The sequence below is a fragment of the Camelus ferus genome, chromosome 1, assembly GCF_009834535.1.
Source record: "Camelus ferus isolate YT-003-E chromosome 1, BCGSAC_Cfer_1.0, whole genome shotgun sequence".
NCBI lineage: Eukaryota > Metazoa > Chordata > Mammalia > Artiodactyla > Camelidae > Camelus > Camelus ferus.
Genome location: NC_045696.1, coordinates 109,616,604 through 109,634,477, shown reverse-complemented (window position 1 = coordinate 109,634,477; position 17,874 = coordinate 109,616,604). Strand labels below are relative to the sequence as shown.

At 52.5% G+C, this 17,874-nt stretch overlaps 1 protein-coding gene across 1 annotated transcript in view; it reads right to left on the bottom strand.

Annotated features, from left to right (window-relative positions):
- Window positions 1–1,674: 1,674 nt before the first annotated feature.
- RAB6B (RAB6B, member RAS oncogene family) overlaps window positions 1,675–17,874 on the bottom strand; it is a 55,830-nt gene continuing 39,630 nt past the window's right edge. The window contains exons 3-8 of the mRNA XM_032488203.1: window positions 13,421–13,474; window positions 13,144–13,249; window positions 11,611–11,722; window positions 10,604–10,697; window positions 7,808–7,874; window positions 1,675–6,182 (exon numbers count right to left, since the gene is read on the bottom strand). Of these exons, the coding sequence (XP_032344094.1) occupies window positions 6,118–6,182; window positions 7,808–7,874; window positions 10,604–10,697; window positions 11,611–11,722; window positions 13,144–13,249; window positions 13,421–13,474 (498 nt within the window). The 3' untranslated portion in view covers window positions 1,675–6,117. The remainder of the gene's footprint in view (window positions 6,183–7,807; window positions 7,875–10,603; window positions 10,698–11,610; window positions 11,723–13,143; window positions 13,250–13,420; window positions 13,475–17,874) is intronic.

Here is a 17,874-nt window from a genome sequence, read left to right as displayed (position 1 = left end):
TATGTGTGTGTGTGTGTATGAATATAACTCAACCATAAAAAATTATGAAATAATGCCATTTGCTGCAACATGGATGGACCTAGAGATTATCATACTAAGTGAAGTAAATCAGACAGAAAGACAAATATGGTATCACTTATATGTGGAATCTAAAAAGATGATACAAATGAACTTATTTACAAAACAGAAATAGACTCACAGACATAGAAAACAAATTTATGGTTACCAAAGAGGAAAGCAGAGGGGTGAGAAGGGATAAATTAGGAGTTTGGGATTAACATATACACACTACTGTATATAAAATAGATAAGTTAAGACCTACTGTATAGCACAGGGAACTGTATTCAATATCTTGTAGTAACCTATAATGGAAAAGACTCTGAATAAGAGTGTGTATGTATAACTGAATCACTTTGCTGTACACCTGAAACTAACACAGCATTGTAAATTAACTATATTTCAATTTTAAAAATAATTTTAAAAATTTGAGATTGGCATAGGATTATCAAAGCTCCTTTCTGAACTCTTGGTCGCTGGCCAGTGAAACACAGCTACAGTGATAGACAAAGCCACCTCGAGCGGCGCCATGCTCACTCCAGGGAGGACATTCATCACAGCGTGTAGGGAATCCCAACAGTGCTTCCCTCACCTGCGGGGGAAGGAGCTGCTGGACACTGTGCGTGTGACCACCACGCTCAGGGGGATGATCCACTCCAGACACGTCGCCCTGAACACCAGTCTTGGGGAATGACTGCTTGTCGCAAACAGCTGGCTTTGACCTGGTCCACACAAGCATGTGCACTTGGCTCTCAGGCCTCCGCCCCTTCACATGCCCTGTACCTCTTAACCTCACATTTTGCATCTGGCAGCCAGAAAAGCTAGGCTCAGTGGGTAGGGCCATCTATTTCCTGTCCCTCTTAATTAAAAATGGCTTTCTTGAGATGGCAGGTTGGAGGGTGTTCCAGAAACTTTAGAATCCTTATAGGAGAAAGACAGTGAAGGCTGAACTTGAAGAAGGATGAGACCTGGTGAACATGGCTTACTCTATAGCCCCAGGGTTCCCAGCATTCAGGCCAGGGCAGTTCTGTGTCCTGGCCTTTGCTTCCTCTTTGGATTAGTCCCACCACTGTCCTGGCCTTCAGGGCACCTTTTAGTCTGGAGATGACCGAGACGGAAGGGCGGTCTCAGGGATGCTCCAACTGGCATGAGGTGGTACGTGGCAGCGTAGTGTCATCTGAAAGGTGATTATGGTTCACCTGAACTTCTTGCCTTTAAATAGCTTCCTGGAAATCACCGGAAGGAAGACCGATCCAGTCTCCACACCCATCCTTCCTAACCCTCAGCCATGGTGAGTGGAGAGCAGGGTTGGTAGGAGATACCACGCGGCTCTGAGTCTCACTTCTCCTGGGATTCCCTTTCCATCAGCCTTTAGGCAGAATGGAGATTATGGAAGAGTGTGGATGTAATCATATTAGTGTGTCCAGCCCTTCCCCCTTCCAAGTTGGTAGAGAGCCCAGGTGAACAGGAGGAAGAAGCAAAGGGCTTTGTGGCGAACACACCACCCAGACACGAGAGGGTCTTTGCGGAGCATGCACGTGAAGAAATCTAGCTTTCCCCTCCCCACCCCCCATATGTGACTGCACCACTTAGAAACAGTAGACAAGAGGCTTTGTGTTGAGAATCAGGACAGTTTATTGTTTGATCAACATGCTGAGTCTTCCACATTTTACACAGTTTTATGTAAAGTCGATGTGGCCATTTAAGCCTGCTGAGCCAGGAAGAGATGGAAATACCACCCTCTGGGCTCCTCATGACCAATCACTTTTATGGGGACAGGTGCGGGGAAAGGTGACACACACCACGTGATACAGGCTGGCCGTCAATGTATGGAGGCTTCCCAGCGGAAGGAAGCGTCCGGACCCCATTGCAAGGATAAACCACGCCCTGCCGGGAGTGTCAGCCACACGGGGGTCTGGCGTCCAGGGAGTTTACACACTGAAAGCCCAAGGTTTTAGAACACTGAAGTAGTTCATTTCAAACAACAAATTCAAAGGATGCCCTGGTCTGACAATCAGAGTGGACTTGGGGACTGGCCCTTCTTTGCAATGGAGGAGCCTGAAATGTACATGGATTCTCTCCTGGCTCACTCAGATGCGCCGGACAGACTCTTACATCTGGACCAGAGTAGGGATGGTCTGAGGAGCACACGTGCCCAGCAGCGCTCTGGGTGCCAGTGTACATCACGTTTGTACACACAGGTCGGTGATGGATGAAATATGGAAACACCTTGCTTCTGACCACGACTGCCTTGCTCGGTGATGATAAGGAAGTCACCCTTCTCCGTCTTGGTTTTCCTGACTGTGGCATAGGAAGGGTTGAGCCCCCCGCCTCACTCTGCTGTAGCCAGGTGACAATGCCTCACATTCTTGGGGAGAGGTAGTTAGGAAACCAGTGCACACACAACCTTGCTTGGTTGATGCACAGACACGCTTCTGCTCAGCTGCCCCTCATGGCTCAGACATGCCTCACAGCCCTCGGCTACCTATTCTCACATCCTGACATCCTCACCTGCCTTCTGCCATGTGAAGGAATGAGGCTGCTCTGCCTACAGGAACACCGAAGCCAGCGGTGCCATTATTGTCACACCTGGTACCTGAGGGCAGGGGCTCCCAGCACTGGCTGGCCCCTGGGAGGACAGAGATGTCGCACTCAAGACGTGTCTGCACCCTTAGCTACCACCATTTCTGTTTGTTGCCTGAGATACTTAAACCCATCTGGCCATTGCTCCTCAGACCTGGGACATTACCGTTTGAGGGTGCTGACAGGAAGTCAGTGGCGACAGTGATGTCAGGGAGGCCAACGACCAAGTCACCACACTTGCTAACCTCGGACCACACAGCCACAGTTCCAGCACTCAGGATGCTGGAGTCCTGCTTTCACTCCGGCGTGTGTGTGCATTCACAGATACACTTCCTGCTTTCCCCATCGTATGCACGATTTTTCAGATGCCCACACAACAGAAGCTTTCTTGACAACTTTTCTTTGAGATTCCTCAAAGAAAAAAGAGGGCTACAGAAGATGACTCTGCTCAACTTCCAGGTCAGGGCTGCTCTGTGCGGAAGGGGACCAAACCACTGGTAAACTGAGATCACTTCCTAAAAGGCTTCCCGCCCTTTGCCTCTCGCTAGCCCACCTGGATACGCAATTATGAGGTACTCTCACCAGGGATGCTGAGGACTTTCATGACATTTTCTACAAGGAAATGTGATCATTTCACTATTGAACCTAAACTCTGAGTCAAGATCCTACCTACAAGCAAGAGGACAGTGATGACACCAGCCTAAAGCAGGAGCCAATGACCCAACGCCCTTCTATGCCAGAGCTCCAGCTGCCCCGACACACCCTGGAACGAGGGGTATAGATCAGGCCTGAGGAAACGGGACCCAGGGAACCAAGATGGGAGGATGGGAGAAGGCAATCCACCCTCACCTTCAGAGGGAGCGCCTGGGCTCAAGAGGGAGGATTTTGTGTACGTGCTGGGAAAGGAGGGTTCCCGGAGGCCACATGGAGCCACGTGGTATCTACTGCGTCTCTTACTGTTCCTCAAGGCTGTGATGGAAAAAAACGTTCGTGGTGCCTTGGATATGTGTGCACCTGAGAAGGGGGCTGAGTTTCTACCTTTTTTTACAAGAATGTTTTAAGAAAAAGGACTGTTTAGTACCAAGAAAATAAAATCCACCATCCATTCATTCACTGAGACCGAATGAGATCCCTACACGTGGGGCTCTCCCAGGGGCCACAAGCAATGGGCCTCACTGCCAGCCAAGCCGGGTGCTGTCACCTGGACCCCTGTGAATTCTCACAAGGTAAGTAAACGCTCTTCCAACAAGCACCACTTGGGGGTGTGCCATGGGGGGGGGTACTGGCCCACGCGGGCACGCACACCTGTGCATATAAGTACATAGGGAAATGGTGTGCGTATTCCTGTGGGGCTATTTTTGCCTGTAGGTAACACGTCTATGCGTTATTTTATTGATGGCAAGACAATCACAAGTTTTGGGACAATATTAAGTATTTCTTATTTCAACACATTGCAGTACTTTTGAATTTCCAAAACAGTTATCACAATGCAAAGTCCAACTTGAGAGCAGGAAAAACAAGAATATACATTGAGCACATGTATCTCTGTGAGAATGTGTGTGGTAGGTGTATACACAAGTCTATCTCTATACATAATTATGTACACACATATAAAAACTAAACACGTGACATTGGAATTACGGTCGTACATCGGTCTTTGCCTTCTGGAAGAGGAGCTCAGTGGAAACCCTGCTTCCTCTTTTCTTCTCCTGAAGATAAATTCCTCTCTAAAGATCAGCTCTGACATACAGTCTCCTGGGCTGAGTGTGTGGCAGGCCCCCTGGCTAAATGTCAGTGAGCTCTGCCAGGTTCTGCTGCGCTAACTGGCTGCCATTTTGGATTAGTTTCCGAGAAGTTCCAAATGCGTTGCAGTAACTTATTGGAGCCCTGTTTTATGGAGGAATTTACACCCTACCACACCCCAGATGGTCATTTAGCTCATCTGTGACAAGCCAAACAGCAGCCTGGAGAAGAGTCAATGCCGGCTTGGAGGGCGGGGTTTACTGTTTCGGGCCAGAGTTGCTGCCCACTGCCTGGTTTCATGCAGGCTCGGGGTTGGTGAGGCTGGATCTATTTGGAATGCTGGCCAGGCGGGCTACATCACTTTGTGGAAGAGAAAGTTCTCTTCAGAAGTTTTACAGGTAGGTCTTCAGGACTAAGCCCTTCTCAGAAATGAATCAAAAATGGCAAGGAGGCTCTCCCTGGGCAGGCTTCCGGAGACCCTGCCTCCGCCCTACCCTCGGGCAACCGGAGTACTGGTACAATGTCTGCAAAGCTCTGTGCACACAGATTTCAACTACACTGGGCCAATGTGGCAGAAACACGTCAAGAGGTCAACTTTTCCAGAACAGCACTCAACAGTGTCAGCAACCAAGCATCAGTGAATATGCACCCTCCAGGCGGCAGCTCTGCAGACAACCCTCCCTTCCCTAATCACAGGTGGACCAACACTGCGCCATGCAGGCTCCAGCATCCCTGGCATCCAAGGAGGAGGGCTTCAGGGGGGCACACGCCGAGTTTCCTTTTGCCCTTCCCTTAGCTTCAACCTAGACATGTGTGCTGACTGCTGGACAGGTTGGTTAAAACATTTTCAGAACTACACATGGTGCCCCAATTCTATAAACCACACATTGCCCCAGCCCACAGTGGTCAACAGCACCCCATCCGTCCCATGGCCTCTTCTTCTGCCAATCACTGGGCAGACCACAGAGCACAGACGGTTGCCTGTGGCAAGTGCCCTCCACCCCTTCAAGGCTTTTCATGGAGAAGAAAAAGAGGCATAAGTAATTCCAGTGGGCCTGTGGCTGGGCTCCCTGCAGTCCACAAGGCCTTAATTTCAGCTTGGGGCGGTAGCTGATGTCCCTACCCTGTACACAAAAGGACAGGGTCAGAGCTGCCTCTTCAGAGACTGTTTCGTTCAGTGTTTGATTTAACCAGGTGGGGCCTGTTTGTGTTGGTCTGGGCCAGACAGCCCAGGATTGGAGCCGAATTAAATTGCCCAGATTAATTGTTTTAATCTATTGGGCTGGGGGCAGGAGGAGGGCAGAGGGGATGAACCCTTCAAAGAGGACAGGAAGGAGGAGGTGCGTGGAAAAGGTTCTCTGTAAGTTTACAAATATACAAAAACAAAAAAAGCACATCTTTCAAATAAAAATGACTACATTTTTATCTGGCAAAAAGTTGTATACACATGATTTAAATTTTTTTTTTAATTTTAACAGTTTTTGGCAATCTTAATAAAGTACAATATATTACAACCAAACCAAAAAATAGTTGTTTAAGTAACAGCTGTTAAGAGTGACGTGACCCCTGATGCCCAGCCTCCCGCCCCACCCCACCCGACTCCTAGAGACAGAGAGAAAAGAAAAATCCTCCCATCTGGATAAGCTCATTTCCCACCCCCCCCTTAGGAAGCTAACCAATAGGAAGCAACACAACAAGCGAGTAGTGTCAGAGGAAGCCGGTGGTCAGGCTGCATTAGCAGGAGCAGCCGCCCTCGCTGGCCGGGGGCTCCTGGGGTTTGTCCAGCTTGATGTCGATCACTGCAGGGGGAGGGGCTAAGGAAGATGACGCTCCCGGAGGAGATCCCGCCCCCGTCCCTTGTACCCTCATCTGCCCCGCTCAGCCCCTCCGTCCCTCCGCAGATACCCAGGGACTCGCTCTTCGCTTGGCCTGGGTGGGAAGGATGCGAGTCACGAGCTCCCAACCCTCCTGCTCTTCCTCAGCCCTCCCACAAGCCCTCACCGCCATCCACCCGAAGCTAAGCTTGACCTGGGCTGTGGGATGACCGTCGAAACAGAGGCAGGCCAGATCCTTTCTCAGAAGCCTTCCCGGGGACCCACTGCTGCTGGAGCGCCGCCTCCCAGCCCCCACCCCAGAGAGCACTCCAGGTGGAGAGCCCGCCGGCAGGGCATGGATCTCACCTCGCAAGTCACGGGGCTACGGGGCCCTTGCCCGGGGTGGCGTAGCCACCTCGACCCCTCAAGCTCCCAGTCAGAGCGGGTCAGTTAGACCCCGCGGCGGCGGCGGCTGCTGCTGCTGCTGCTGCTGCTGCTGCTGCGAGAAGCCACCTCCCTCGGAAGGGCCTCAGCACAGCCCCCTCTCCAGCCCCTTCCGTCGGTGCCGTGAGGACTGTGGGCAGGAGAAGCAGCCATCAGAACCCCAGAGGCGTGGGTGCTAAATGCTCAGCCAGGCTGTTCCCGCTGCCCTCACCAGGCTGAGAACCCCGTCAGGCCAGGCCTGGTCACAGCTGAGGCCCAGGCCCTCAGCCCCGCCCAGAATCGACGTCCCCTGCCGGGCTCCGGGCTGCTGTGGGTCTCCACCGGGGCTGGGAGCAGTGGAGGGAGAGGCAGCCCTGCTCTGGGGCCCGTAGCTGGCGTCCTAGGGAGGGATGGGGCCCTATGCAAGGATGATGGGGGAGCTTCTTTCAGGGTTAAATACTATAAAAAGCCATTCGTCCTCAAAAGACCACCTTCCCTCCTTCCCACTTTTTGCCCACGCAGCCACGGCATATACTCTGAGTACGACTTTGTCCCTGACTTTGCCTTATTCTCCCTACACCCTAGTTCTCTTATGTGTGTGTATGCACATATAACGGGCATTTTTATCTTGTTTTGTGTGTATATATAGGGTATATATACATAAACACATTTTAAAATAACATTCAGAGTATAAAGAAACTAGTAAACAGACAATAAACAACTACCTTCCTGCCCACTGGGCAATTCAGACTGCCTCTCTGAGCCTCCGTTTCTGCTTCTGTGTGTGGCCTGCGGTTTGGGGTGACTCTGAGTGGCGTGCAGACCCTGCCCCTGGAACAGCGCGGAGGCCGGGGGCTGTGCAGGGCTGGGCCGAGGAAGCAGGCAGGACAGGGAAGGAGGCACCTGGGAGGGGAGCTGTCTTGTGTAGAGGAGGTTGAACCACGTTGAAATCATGTCTCAGCGCACAGAAGTGGAGAGTCTACTTGTCCCCGTGAAATACAAATCTATGCTCACTGGAAAGGGCAGAGTTACTGTTTCTCACTTCCCGCCCTGCACCGTCCCTCCACACACATCCCTCTGGCATCCCCACGCTGTTTTGGAAGTAGAAGCTTAGATAGTTCGAGCTGGATGGGGTCTCAATGCAGACCCAGGAGGCCAGCTTCATCCCTGTCAAAGGAAAAGGATACTCCCTTCTTTGCTTTTCTCCTGGACATTCTCCATTCCAGGCAGAGCAGAGGCCACACGTCGGAAGAGCTGGAGAGAGGGGGAGACGCAGTGTGAGCCCCAACCCCTCCCTCCCTGCTCCCGTGTCTCCGCCCTCTCACCTATTCTCCTGACCTGGGGCTCTGCTCTCCTTCTGTCCCGCCCTGGACGGCGGGGGCTGCACCTGACCTCTCCCGCGCCCCAGCGCCTCTCACAGCGTTGGGTCACAGCAGGCCCCTCACCCAGGGAGGCTGGCCATGGGGTCACCAGGGGCTGGACGTGGCTCATGCTAACAAGGGACCTACCCCAGTGTGGAAAATGATCCAGGCCCTGGGAGACGAGCACTTGGGCAGGCTTCTGTCCCACTGCCCACGTGGGGACCAGGCGTGGGGAACAGACTTTCTATCTGCCCTTGAGACAATGACCCTCTTCTCTGGAAGCCTTGTGAGTCCAAGGGCGTCAAGGCAGCTGAGTGCGGGAGACTGTTTGCTGGGAATAAGGACACAGGAGTGTGAATGTGATATTATGGCTTTGCTTGGGTTGTGGGTGTGAGTGTGATGTCTATGTTGTGTGTAGAGCAGTACATGTGGTATGGATGTGCACGTGTGGCATCTGTGTGTGTGTGTGAATCTGTGTAAGTGTGGGGGGATGTGTGTGTGCGCGTCTGTGTGTGTGTGTGTGTGCGCGCGCGTGTGGCTGGCAGGTTTGGGGCTGGCAGACGTGGAATCTAGGGGGTGACAACAAGTACAAGGCAGAAGTACAAGGCACCAGAAGACTGTGAACGCTCTCCCGTCTCCCCACAAACACCAGCTGCAGGAACCTGATGGGCTCTCTGAAGACAAGGTGAGTCTTATCCATGGTCTCACCCCGGAGCCCAGCCCTGTGGGAGCACCCAGGCTGGGTGACAGGACCGAGGGCCCGAGTTGGGAAGATGGCGGCCTCGGCACGGGATGGGGCCCCGTGGCTGGGCTGCAGGGGGGCTCCAGAGCAGGGCGGGCAGAAGTGGCAGAGAGTACAGAGGGCCCAGTCCCTCCCCTGAGCCTTCCTCCATGGCCTCGCCCCAGGCAGCCCTGCTCTGCCTGTCTGGCTCTCACAGTGGTCTCAGCCTTTGCCAGTGGTCAAGCTGCCAGTTAGATGGAAGCTCTTGGGGTACATGCAGGCCTCCGAGAGCAGATATGATTACATTCAGAGTCCAGGAGTCTGCACTGCATGGAGACTCCTCTGAACCACACAGGGTTTGAACTGAACTGACCATATTCAACCCCTGCTCAGACCATCACCTGGCTTCAGAGCATTCTGGAAAGCATCTCCCTGATGCCGACCCCTGGGACCACATCCTCTGCTTCCCTGCCCCCCATGCCTTTCCATCAGCGCCGCACAGAGCAGCAGCCCAGTGTCTTCTGTAGGCCTCCAGGGACAGGTAGCTCCCCCTTCCAGGGGACCCCACGGCAGCCCCCGACTTACATGGAAGGAGGCTGGGAAGGGGATGGGAGCCAATGTGAACATTGAAGGCACTCCAAGTGGGGCAGGGGGTACTGAGTCCTGGGGGTTTGGGGCCTCCTTTTCTGTCCCTTCCCACTCCTCTGCCACCTCCCACTGGCACTAGCACTGGCACTGCCCAGTGGGGATGGACCTTCACTGCCTCTGGCCAGCTTCTGGGCACTGCTGGGGCAGCAGGGCAGAAGTGACCCCAGCCAGGCCCCGACACACCTCCAGCTGCTCCTGTGCCCATGCTGGTCCCCTGGCCCAGATCGCCCTCCCTCATTGCCTCTCCCAGTCCTCTTTTCCAGGAAGACAGGGGTTCCTCACCTTTTTTAACGAAAGACTCCTTTGGTGATCTGGTAGAGCCTATGGGCTTCTTTTAAGTGTGTGAAATAAATTACATAGGAATTTTGTATAAAGGAAACCATTTAGGATTCAGATAGACTTCTACAAATCTTTAAGACACAGACTTATGACGCGGCAGCACGTCACGGACTCATGGACGTGTTAAGGAGCAAAAGCTGGCAGCGGGTCTGAACCCCTGAGATACTGAAGTAGGGATGTGTGTAAAGTTCCAGAAACCTACGACCCTGGAAGGTGACAAGAAAGCAGCTGTGACCACTGTTGCGATGATGCTGCTAACATCTGGAGTCGTGCTGCCCACGCTCACCGCTGCAGGAAACGCAGGAGACCTGATAGAGGCTAGTGAAGAGAGGTGGGGTTTCTTCCCACCTAAGTCCACTGACCGGCCAAACCATCCACGGACTCCTTGGGGGTCTGTGGACCCAGGAGAAGCCCCCTGCTCCGAGGCTTAGCCCTGTCCCTCTGTGGCTCCTCTGATGATTCTGACTGCCCAGAGCTCCAAGGCATGTGGGTCGGCCCTTTCCTCCGAGCCTGCCTGGCCCTCCCAGCTCAAGCACAAAGCCCGAAACCCCAAAATGCTGATTAGATAGAATTTCCTGCACCCCCATCCCAAGTTAGGTAAGAGGGAGGGACTGCTGCTTCTCTCAGCCACCTGGAAGTTGGTGGCTGGACACACACGGCGGGCTCAGGGTCTGCCAGGCTGGTTGCCGTGTGTGGCTAATGCTGACATCTCCCGACACCCTGAGAGTGAGTGCTCCCTCCCTCCCGTGCTTTAGAGCTCTGGAGGCTCCCTCGCTCCCCATCGGGTGCGTTTATGGCTGCGCTGGTTAGCTGCCCTACCGAGTCACTAGCCCCTTGGGCAAGGCAGGGCCAAGCCCGTGGCCAAACGTGCCAGGAGCCACATGCGGGCGCCTGACCAAGGCGGTGCATCCCACCTGCTTCACATTGTAGCCAGTCTTCGCGCTGGTCTCGATGAACATGACGCTCAGTTCTTTGGCGCGCTGCTCGCCCTCCTCGATGGTTATCTGCCTGGAGGGGAGGGGACGGGGAAACCAGTTCAGTAGAGAAGTAGCCGCTGATGGAGGTGGAGGGAGCCTTAGATGAGGAGGGCCCTTCAGTGAGCCCAAAGCCCAGGGCTGGGCCCCACAACTCCCTCAGGATGCAGGGGGCACAGGGCACAGGCCATAGCCAGGACGCCAGCCCCTGTCCACTCCTTGGCAGTATCGTCCAGTTCAGGAGCAGGTCCTGAGGCAGGGGGGCTGCTGTCCCTTACCCACCTTTCCCAGTGTCACCACTGTCAGAGCCTACATCTGGAAAGCAGTGCCAGCCACACACCACCTCTCTGGGTTGTCGCATCAGCCCCATTTTCCAAATGAGAACACTGAGGTTAAAAGCGATGGCCCCCCAAGGTCACGTCCTGCAAAGCAGCTGGGCTTTGAGGACATTTTCTTCACTTCAAGGACAGGATTCTAATAAAGCAGCCTCGAATTCAGACGATTCCCTAAACAGTCAGGAAGCCCTCTGTCCATGACCTGTTGCTTTATCTGACCCATGAGATGAGCAGACAAGTGCAGGGAAGGGCAGGGTGGGGAGCCCGGTGCCTGGAGGGCAGCCTCTTCAGGGAAAGTGTCACACGACACAGCAACGGCCAGGGGAATTCTGTGTGTTCATGCCTGGGAACCAGGACCTCACACCACCACCAGCACAGGCGTTTCACAGGGGCAGGGCAGGTGGTAGCCCAGAGGTGTGCCCAGCCCTTGCCAACCTGGAAGGCGGGGCTTCAGAGATGAACACCTGTGGGCAGGTGTCTACTGGTGCCTTCAAAGTCTCTGGTGCCCCAGAGGTCCTTTCCAGATGCACGAGGACAGGTCAGACAGGGTCCTCACCACGCATGCATCCCAGAACTCCCTGTCCAGGAAGAGCTGCAGCCCCCAGCACCTACCTCTTGTCGGCCAGGTCCGTCTTGTTGCCCACCAGCATGATAATGACGTCGCTGCCCCTCTCTGTCCTGACATCATCGATCCACTTAGAGGTCTGCTGGAAGGAGTTGAGATCTGGAGGTGCAAAGTGGGGATGAAACTGCCAGTGAGAGGCAGCCCCGGCGGGAGAGGGGGAAGATGGGAAGGGAAGGGTGGGAAGGGAAGGGTTGGAAGGGAGTAAGAGCAGGAGCAAGAGGGAGATGGGGGAGCGTGCACCTCAGACACCTGGGAAGGGCGGCGGCACAGGCCTTCCGGAGGATTCTTGGAGCTGTGCCCTGGGGCCCTGGAAAGACCCTCACGGTGCTGAGCCACCCTCTGGGGACAGCATTCACGGGGTCTGGAAGGCCACTGGGTCATGATTGCTACATGTACTAGTGGTTTTAGGGCCCACTTGAGAGACCTGACTTTGGAGGCTCAGAGCAGAGTGAGAAGTGGGTGCAGAGGACTTGACTGAGCTTGGAAACATTGTGACATTTTGTGTGGGGACCGCAGAAGCCCTGAGAGTAGCTCAGAGGAACACGGGAAAGGCCAGAGGGGCTTCCCAGAGCTCTACAGGAAAGGGGAGGGGGAAGGTGGCCCCAGGAGCAGACAAAAGCTAGGAGAGCCAGGCAGTTTCAGGGCAGAAGCTGGGACGGGCCTCGCAGAGGAGCAGTCATAGTGCGAAGCCCAAGGGGAGGGGAGCTCGCTGTCCTGGGAACCTGGGCTTCCCATAGCCTGAGCTCCCTTCTGCTCAGCATCAGGCTGCAGGAGCTCCAGCCCTTGCAGGGCCTAGCTCCCATCTGCTCTCAGGTGTGCAGGGAGCCTGCAGTCAGGGGGGGCAGTGGAAGGAGGGGGCGAGCAGAGCTGGAGGCAGCAGGCCGGGGCATCCTCCCACCACAGGCATGACGGCAGCCCACAGGCTGACCATGTGTGTGCCAGCACACCTGCCTGGGCAGTAAGGCTCACCCCCAGCCCCACGAGCCTCCCTCAGGGCAGTGCAATTGCTCTCAAGAACAGCTGCTTTGGCCAGAAGTGCAGCCCATCCCCGGTTCTCCTGGACCTCTCAGGCCTCGCCTCCCTGGGAGCCCTGTGACGAGTTGGGATGTCCGCTGGCAAAACCACGGCTGCCAGGTCAGGGTTGGTCCAGAGACCAGAGTCTTCTCCCATCTTGACACACACAGAGAAGTCACTTCCTAGGGCTCCTTCTGGCAGCCAGGGCACTGGAGGGCCCCAAAGGCCTGGTGAGCATCTGCCCCCACTCCACACATGGGCCCCTGCTCTGGGCAGGGCCACCCCAGTCTTGTACATTGGACCTGTTGCAGGAGTCAGGGGGGGTTCAAAGGCAACTCACCCCCCCGCCGCCCCCAGGGCACCTGCCTTCCTGCATCGAGAGGACCAGCATGTACATGTGCACATGCAGGCACGCGCACACACACACACACACACAGACTGCAGCCTGGCTGGGGCTGTGAGCCCCTTGAGCTGCCCTGCGCCCAGCACTCAGGCCCCGCACTCACTTGTGATGTCGTACACCACCACGGCCACCGTGGAGTCCCGGATGTAGCTGGGGATCAGGCTGCGGAACCTCTCCTGGCCGGCTGTGTCCCAGAGCTGCAGTCGCACCTGTCACAGGGAAGGCAGGAAGCTCAGGGGGGCGGTGAAGACATGGTGGGACTGGGGGGATCCAGGGTCTGCGATGCTGGAAGCTCTGGGCACACATGGGCTCTCAGTGCCCCAGGCCACTGGTCCCAAGGAGCCCTCCCAGTCCTCCCAGGTCTTAAGTCAGTCACTCACCGTACGATCCTCCAAGTACATGGTCTTTGACAAGAAGTCAATCCCAATGGTTGCCTGTTAGAGAAAAGCATAGAAAAGTCAAAACCGAAAGGTCTCAGGGAAAAGGGCAAAAGCTCAGTGATCCAGGCAGGGACACAGCCAGCCAAAGGGGACCCCACGCCAAGCCTCATGTGGGTTCGCTCTGCTGCTCCCACACCCCCTAACTCAACAGTGAGCCCACTGGCCCCTCTCAGAAAAAGTGAGTCTGAGCTCAAAAAGAATAAGGATAGGTTTTTTTTGAGAGTGATACCCTTTGGAGAGAAAGAGAGAAGTACTTTGGATGGGGATGAGAGCGGGTGAGGCGGCTTCCCCAGGAACAAGGCCACTGGACCGGGTATCTCCTGCCCCACTTGGATGGGGGCCTGGAGGCAGGAGCTGGGTGGCCTCCCAGCCCCAGCCTGCTTGGCCCCACCTCCCTCTGTCCCTCCACGCTCCCAAAGCCTATCTGCTCAGCCCTGGAAATCAGGCGCCCAGCTTGGGTTCACTGCTGCCCAGGTGGGAGGGGGTGGAGTGGGAGCACGGCATCCTGCTGTGGTGTGGGGATGGAGAGCAGCTGGCTTTCCCCAGGGGCATCGCAATCACCCACAGCAGCATCTCGCTGGGAAACCCCACTGGCTCTTTTCTATCCAAACCACACACTGGAAGCCAACTCTCCTTAGCACCCCTATGCCATGCCTATGCCCGCTCTGTCCCAGCACCAGGAAGGGTAGCTGGGCAGAGTATAGTCAGCCTTGTGGCCAGATGGCTGGGACCCACCACTTCCTTGCTGTGTGGCCTGAGGCAGGCCACCCAACCTCTCTGGGCCTCACCTGCACCCAGTGTTTGTGACAGGAGCTAAGATGCTGTCAGTATGAAATAGTCACTGTTATGTAGTTAATAATAATGGAGATTCAGACACAGCCTGAATGTCAGGAAACTGGTTAAGTCCAGAGTAGTTCATCCAAATGATTAGAAACCTTGGCAGCCATTAAAAATCACGTTCTTCAAAAATATTTAAGGATCTGGGGAAATGGTCCTCAGGTGAAAAAAAGCAGGTTACAAAACATCATGCAGTGTGACCCCAATTTGATTAACTGAAGTGGACATTTTTTTATAAGTATTTTTCATATTTTCTTAGACGTTGAAGTGTAGGGAATACACTGAGGCCTTAACAGAGCCAGTCTCTGAGTACTGGTGGGTGGGTGATTTTTTTGCTTCCTTCATCATACTTTTATCTGTTTTCTTTTTTCTTTTTTTTTTTTTGCAAGGGGAGGTAATTGGGTTTATACTTTTCTCTGTTTTCTACAATGAACATATAATAGTTCCAGAAATATTTTAAAAGAAAAACAAAGTTTAAAAAGTAAGCTTAATTGAATGGAAAATTGCACAGTGACTTCGGACTACAAAGCCACAGCCAGGGAAGCCCAAGGAAACAGAGAAAGCCATGTCCGCAGGCCCCCCAGATGACTGTATGCACATGCATGTACCCCCCACTCCCACCCCTTCCACAAAGGAGTTAAGGTGGCTGCGTCCTCCTGGAAGCTGGCCTTAAAGCAAAGATGGGGAGTGTCAAGGAATCATACAATTCTAGAACATGTATGCTAAGCAAACACGTTAGACACAACCCAGGCCCCTACTTTGGAGACCAGGAAAGTTAAAGCACATGCCTGTGTGACTCTGCCAATCAGTGGTAGAGCTGGGAGGATCGGCGTTAAAATCTTGGCATCACTTGGGCTCTTTCAACCCCAGCTTTGCACACCCTCCCCGCATGGTGTAGCCACTGGGGAATAAGTCTCGAATTAATGAGCAGCTTGTGGACTGAGCCTTGTTCCTTAATAGTCACACAATATTCATTTATTGGTATATGTTAGAGCAACAGTCCTTGTCTGCTGATATCCACAAGGAGAAATGTACAGAGCAGGTGGACATGTCTCAACTCCAGTGCTCAGGGGCTCCCCAGGGAGGGCCAGGCTCCTTCTGCAAAGTGACCCCTGAACTAAAAAGCAGGTGCATGAGCTGAGGTTTGGTAGCAGGGACTGCTGGCTGTCCCCCAACATGCAGTCTCCTTTTCTACAGTAATAGGACTCTGAATGTGTAGATGGACTCCTGGCTGCCCCAAATAAAGATGGTATTTCCCAGCTTCCCTTGTAGCTGGATGGCCAAGTTCTGATCAATGGGATGTGAAGGTGACATATGCATCTTCTAGGATGGGTCCTTCCTGGGGACATGGGGAAGTACCCACAGTTGCCCCTTTCCCTTTCCCACCACTTGGAATGAAGACAGGTGATAATAAATCACATTGGCCCATTCAGATGACAGATGCACGAGACAGGAAGCCTGAGTTCCTGCCCGGTAGAGCCTCCTCACCAGCCTTGGACTGCTCACACCCAGACTCTGTGCGACAGACAACTGAACTTCTACCTTGCTTAAGCCACTGTTATTTTGGGTTTCTTTTAACGTAGCCTAACTCTAACCTGATAGAGCAAACAAGCACAGAGAAACATGACCCTCAACGGTAGGCAGCAGGGGTTCCTGATCGTGTTCTTGATGATGATGTAACAATGACGACTCATTTCACATCATGTGTGCTTCCACGGAGGACAGAGAAATCACCAGATGCTAAGACAAAGACTGTGCCATTTGGATCAAGCCCTAATAAAGCTCAGCCCAGTGGTCTCCGTAATCATAAACACCATTTACTGGACACACACGTACTTTATTACCCCTCACAATAGCCTGACCAAATCAGTGGTGATGAGGAATTTAAGGTCAACTTCCTATCGCTTCAGCTCTCTCCCACCTTTATTCCCATTCTCATGCTTCTTCTACACCAGAGAAACACCTGGTTCCTTAACTCCCCACTCCCTCAGACCTGTTCTGGCCACTCTCCCCACCCACCCAGGCTCCTGAGCCACTACAGACCTTCCCACATGTATATAGACAGGTGCCAAAGCAGAGCCACTGTCCTTGGATATGGCTGAGCCATCAGCTCTGCTCAAAAACATCTTCCCAAGTTTTACTTCCAATAATGGCTAAGTAAGCTGGCATCAAACTAACCCTCCCCCAGATAACTATTATCAACTCTGGACAAATACAAGAAATAACAATTTGCAAAACTGACCAAAAACAGGCAGAAAATGGAGGGGTCACAATCTCTAAAGGAAGAGAAGAGAACTCAGTGAGATCCTACATTTAACCAATTTTTCCCCAAAGTAGCTTTCTAGTCTCACCAAGTTAGAAGGACTTGGTAAACAACTCAGGCTTTTCATTAGAATCCCAGAAGAGCCAGCCTTGGGAGAAAGCTCATCATCTCAGGACTAAGGAAGGGCTACATCAGAGGACTAAGGGAAAAACCCAAAGAGACCTATCTTAACAAAGTTTAAACATGGTAAGTAAACCCTTTCCAAAAAAAAAAAAAAAAAAAAAAACACAAAAAACAAAAAGAGAATGGCTGCCTATAACCTAATTACCTATTAAAATAAAACTCAACACTCTTCAGAGGATGGTAACAGAATCCAAGAATCTCTAGAATTTATTATTCACAATGTCAGTGGACACAATAATAAAGGACTAAACATAAAGAAGCAGGAAATTCAAGCCATAATCAAGAAAAAACTCAGCAGAAGCAGATCCCCAGGTGACTCATATGTTGGACTGGCAGACAAAGACTTTGTTATAAGTGTGTTAAAAATATAAAGGAAAAGAGTATGATGGGTAAATTTCAAGAGATATATAAAGACGAAGGACTCAGAAATCTGAACACAAAAAAAACAATATATGAAATGAAAATTCACTAGATTTGAATAACAGCAGCTAGGACACTTCAGAGGAAAGGACAGTGGACTTGAAGACAGGCCAGAAGAAACTGTTCAAACTGAAGCACAGATTTTAAAAAGGATGCAATAAAAATGAACAGAACTTCTAGGATGATATAAAATGACCTGATAAACATGTAGTTGGGGTTTTAGAAAGAGAGTAAAAACAGAATTAGCAAAAAAAGTGTTTTTAAAGCTAGTGGCAAAAAAGAAAAAGGGAAGGAAGGAAGGAAGGAAGGAAGAAAGAAAGAAAGAAAGGAAGAAAGGAAGAAAGAACGGAAGAAAGGAAGGAAGGAAAAGGAAGGAAGGAAGGAAAAGGAAGGAAGGAAGGAAGGAAGGAAGGAAGGAAGGAAGGAAGGAAGAAAGAAATTAAAAACAAACAAAAAAAGGAGGTGGAGGGTATAGCTCAGTGGTAGAATGTGTGCTTAGCATGCCTGAGGTCCTGGATTCAATCCCCAGTGCCTCCATTAAAACAAACAAACAAATAAATAAATAAGCCTAATTACCTCTCCCCCCACCCCACCCCCCAAAACTAGTGGCCAAATATTTTCTCAATTTGATTAGAAACATCAACCCACAGCTCCAAGCTCAGGGAACCGAAAACAAGATACAGACAAAGAA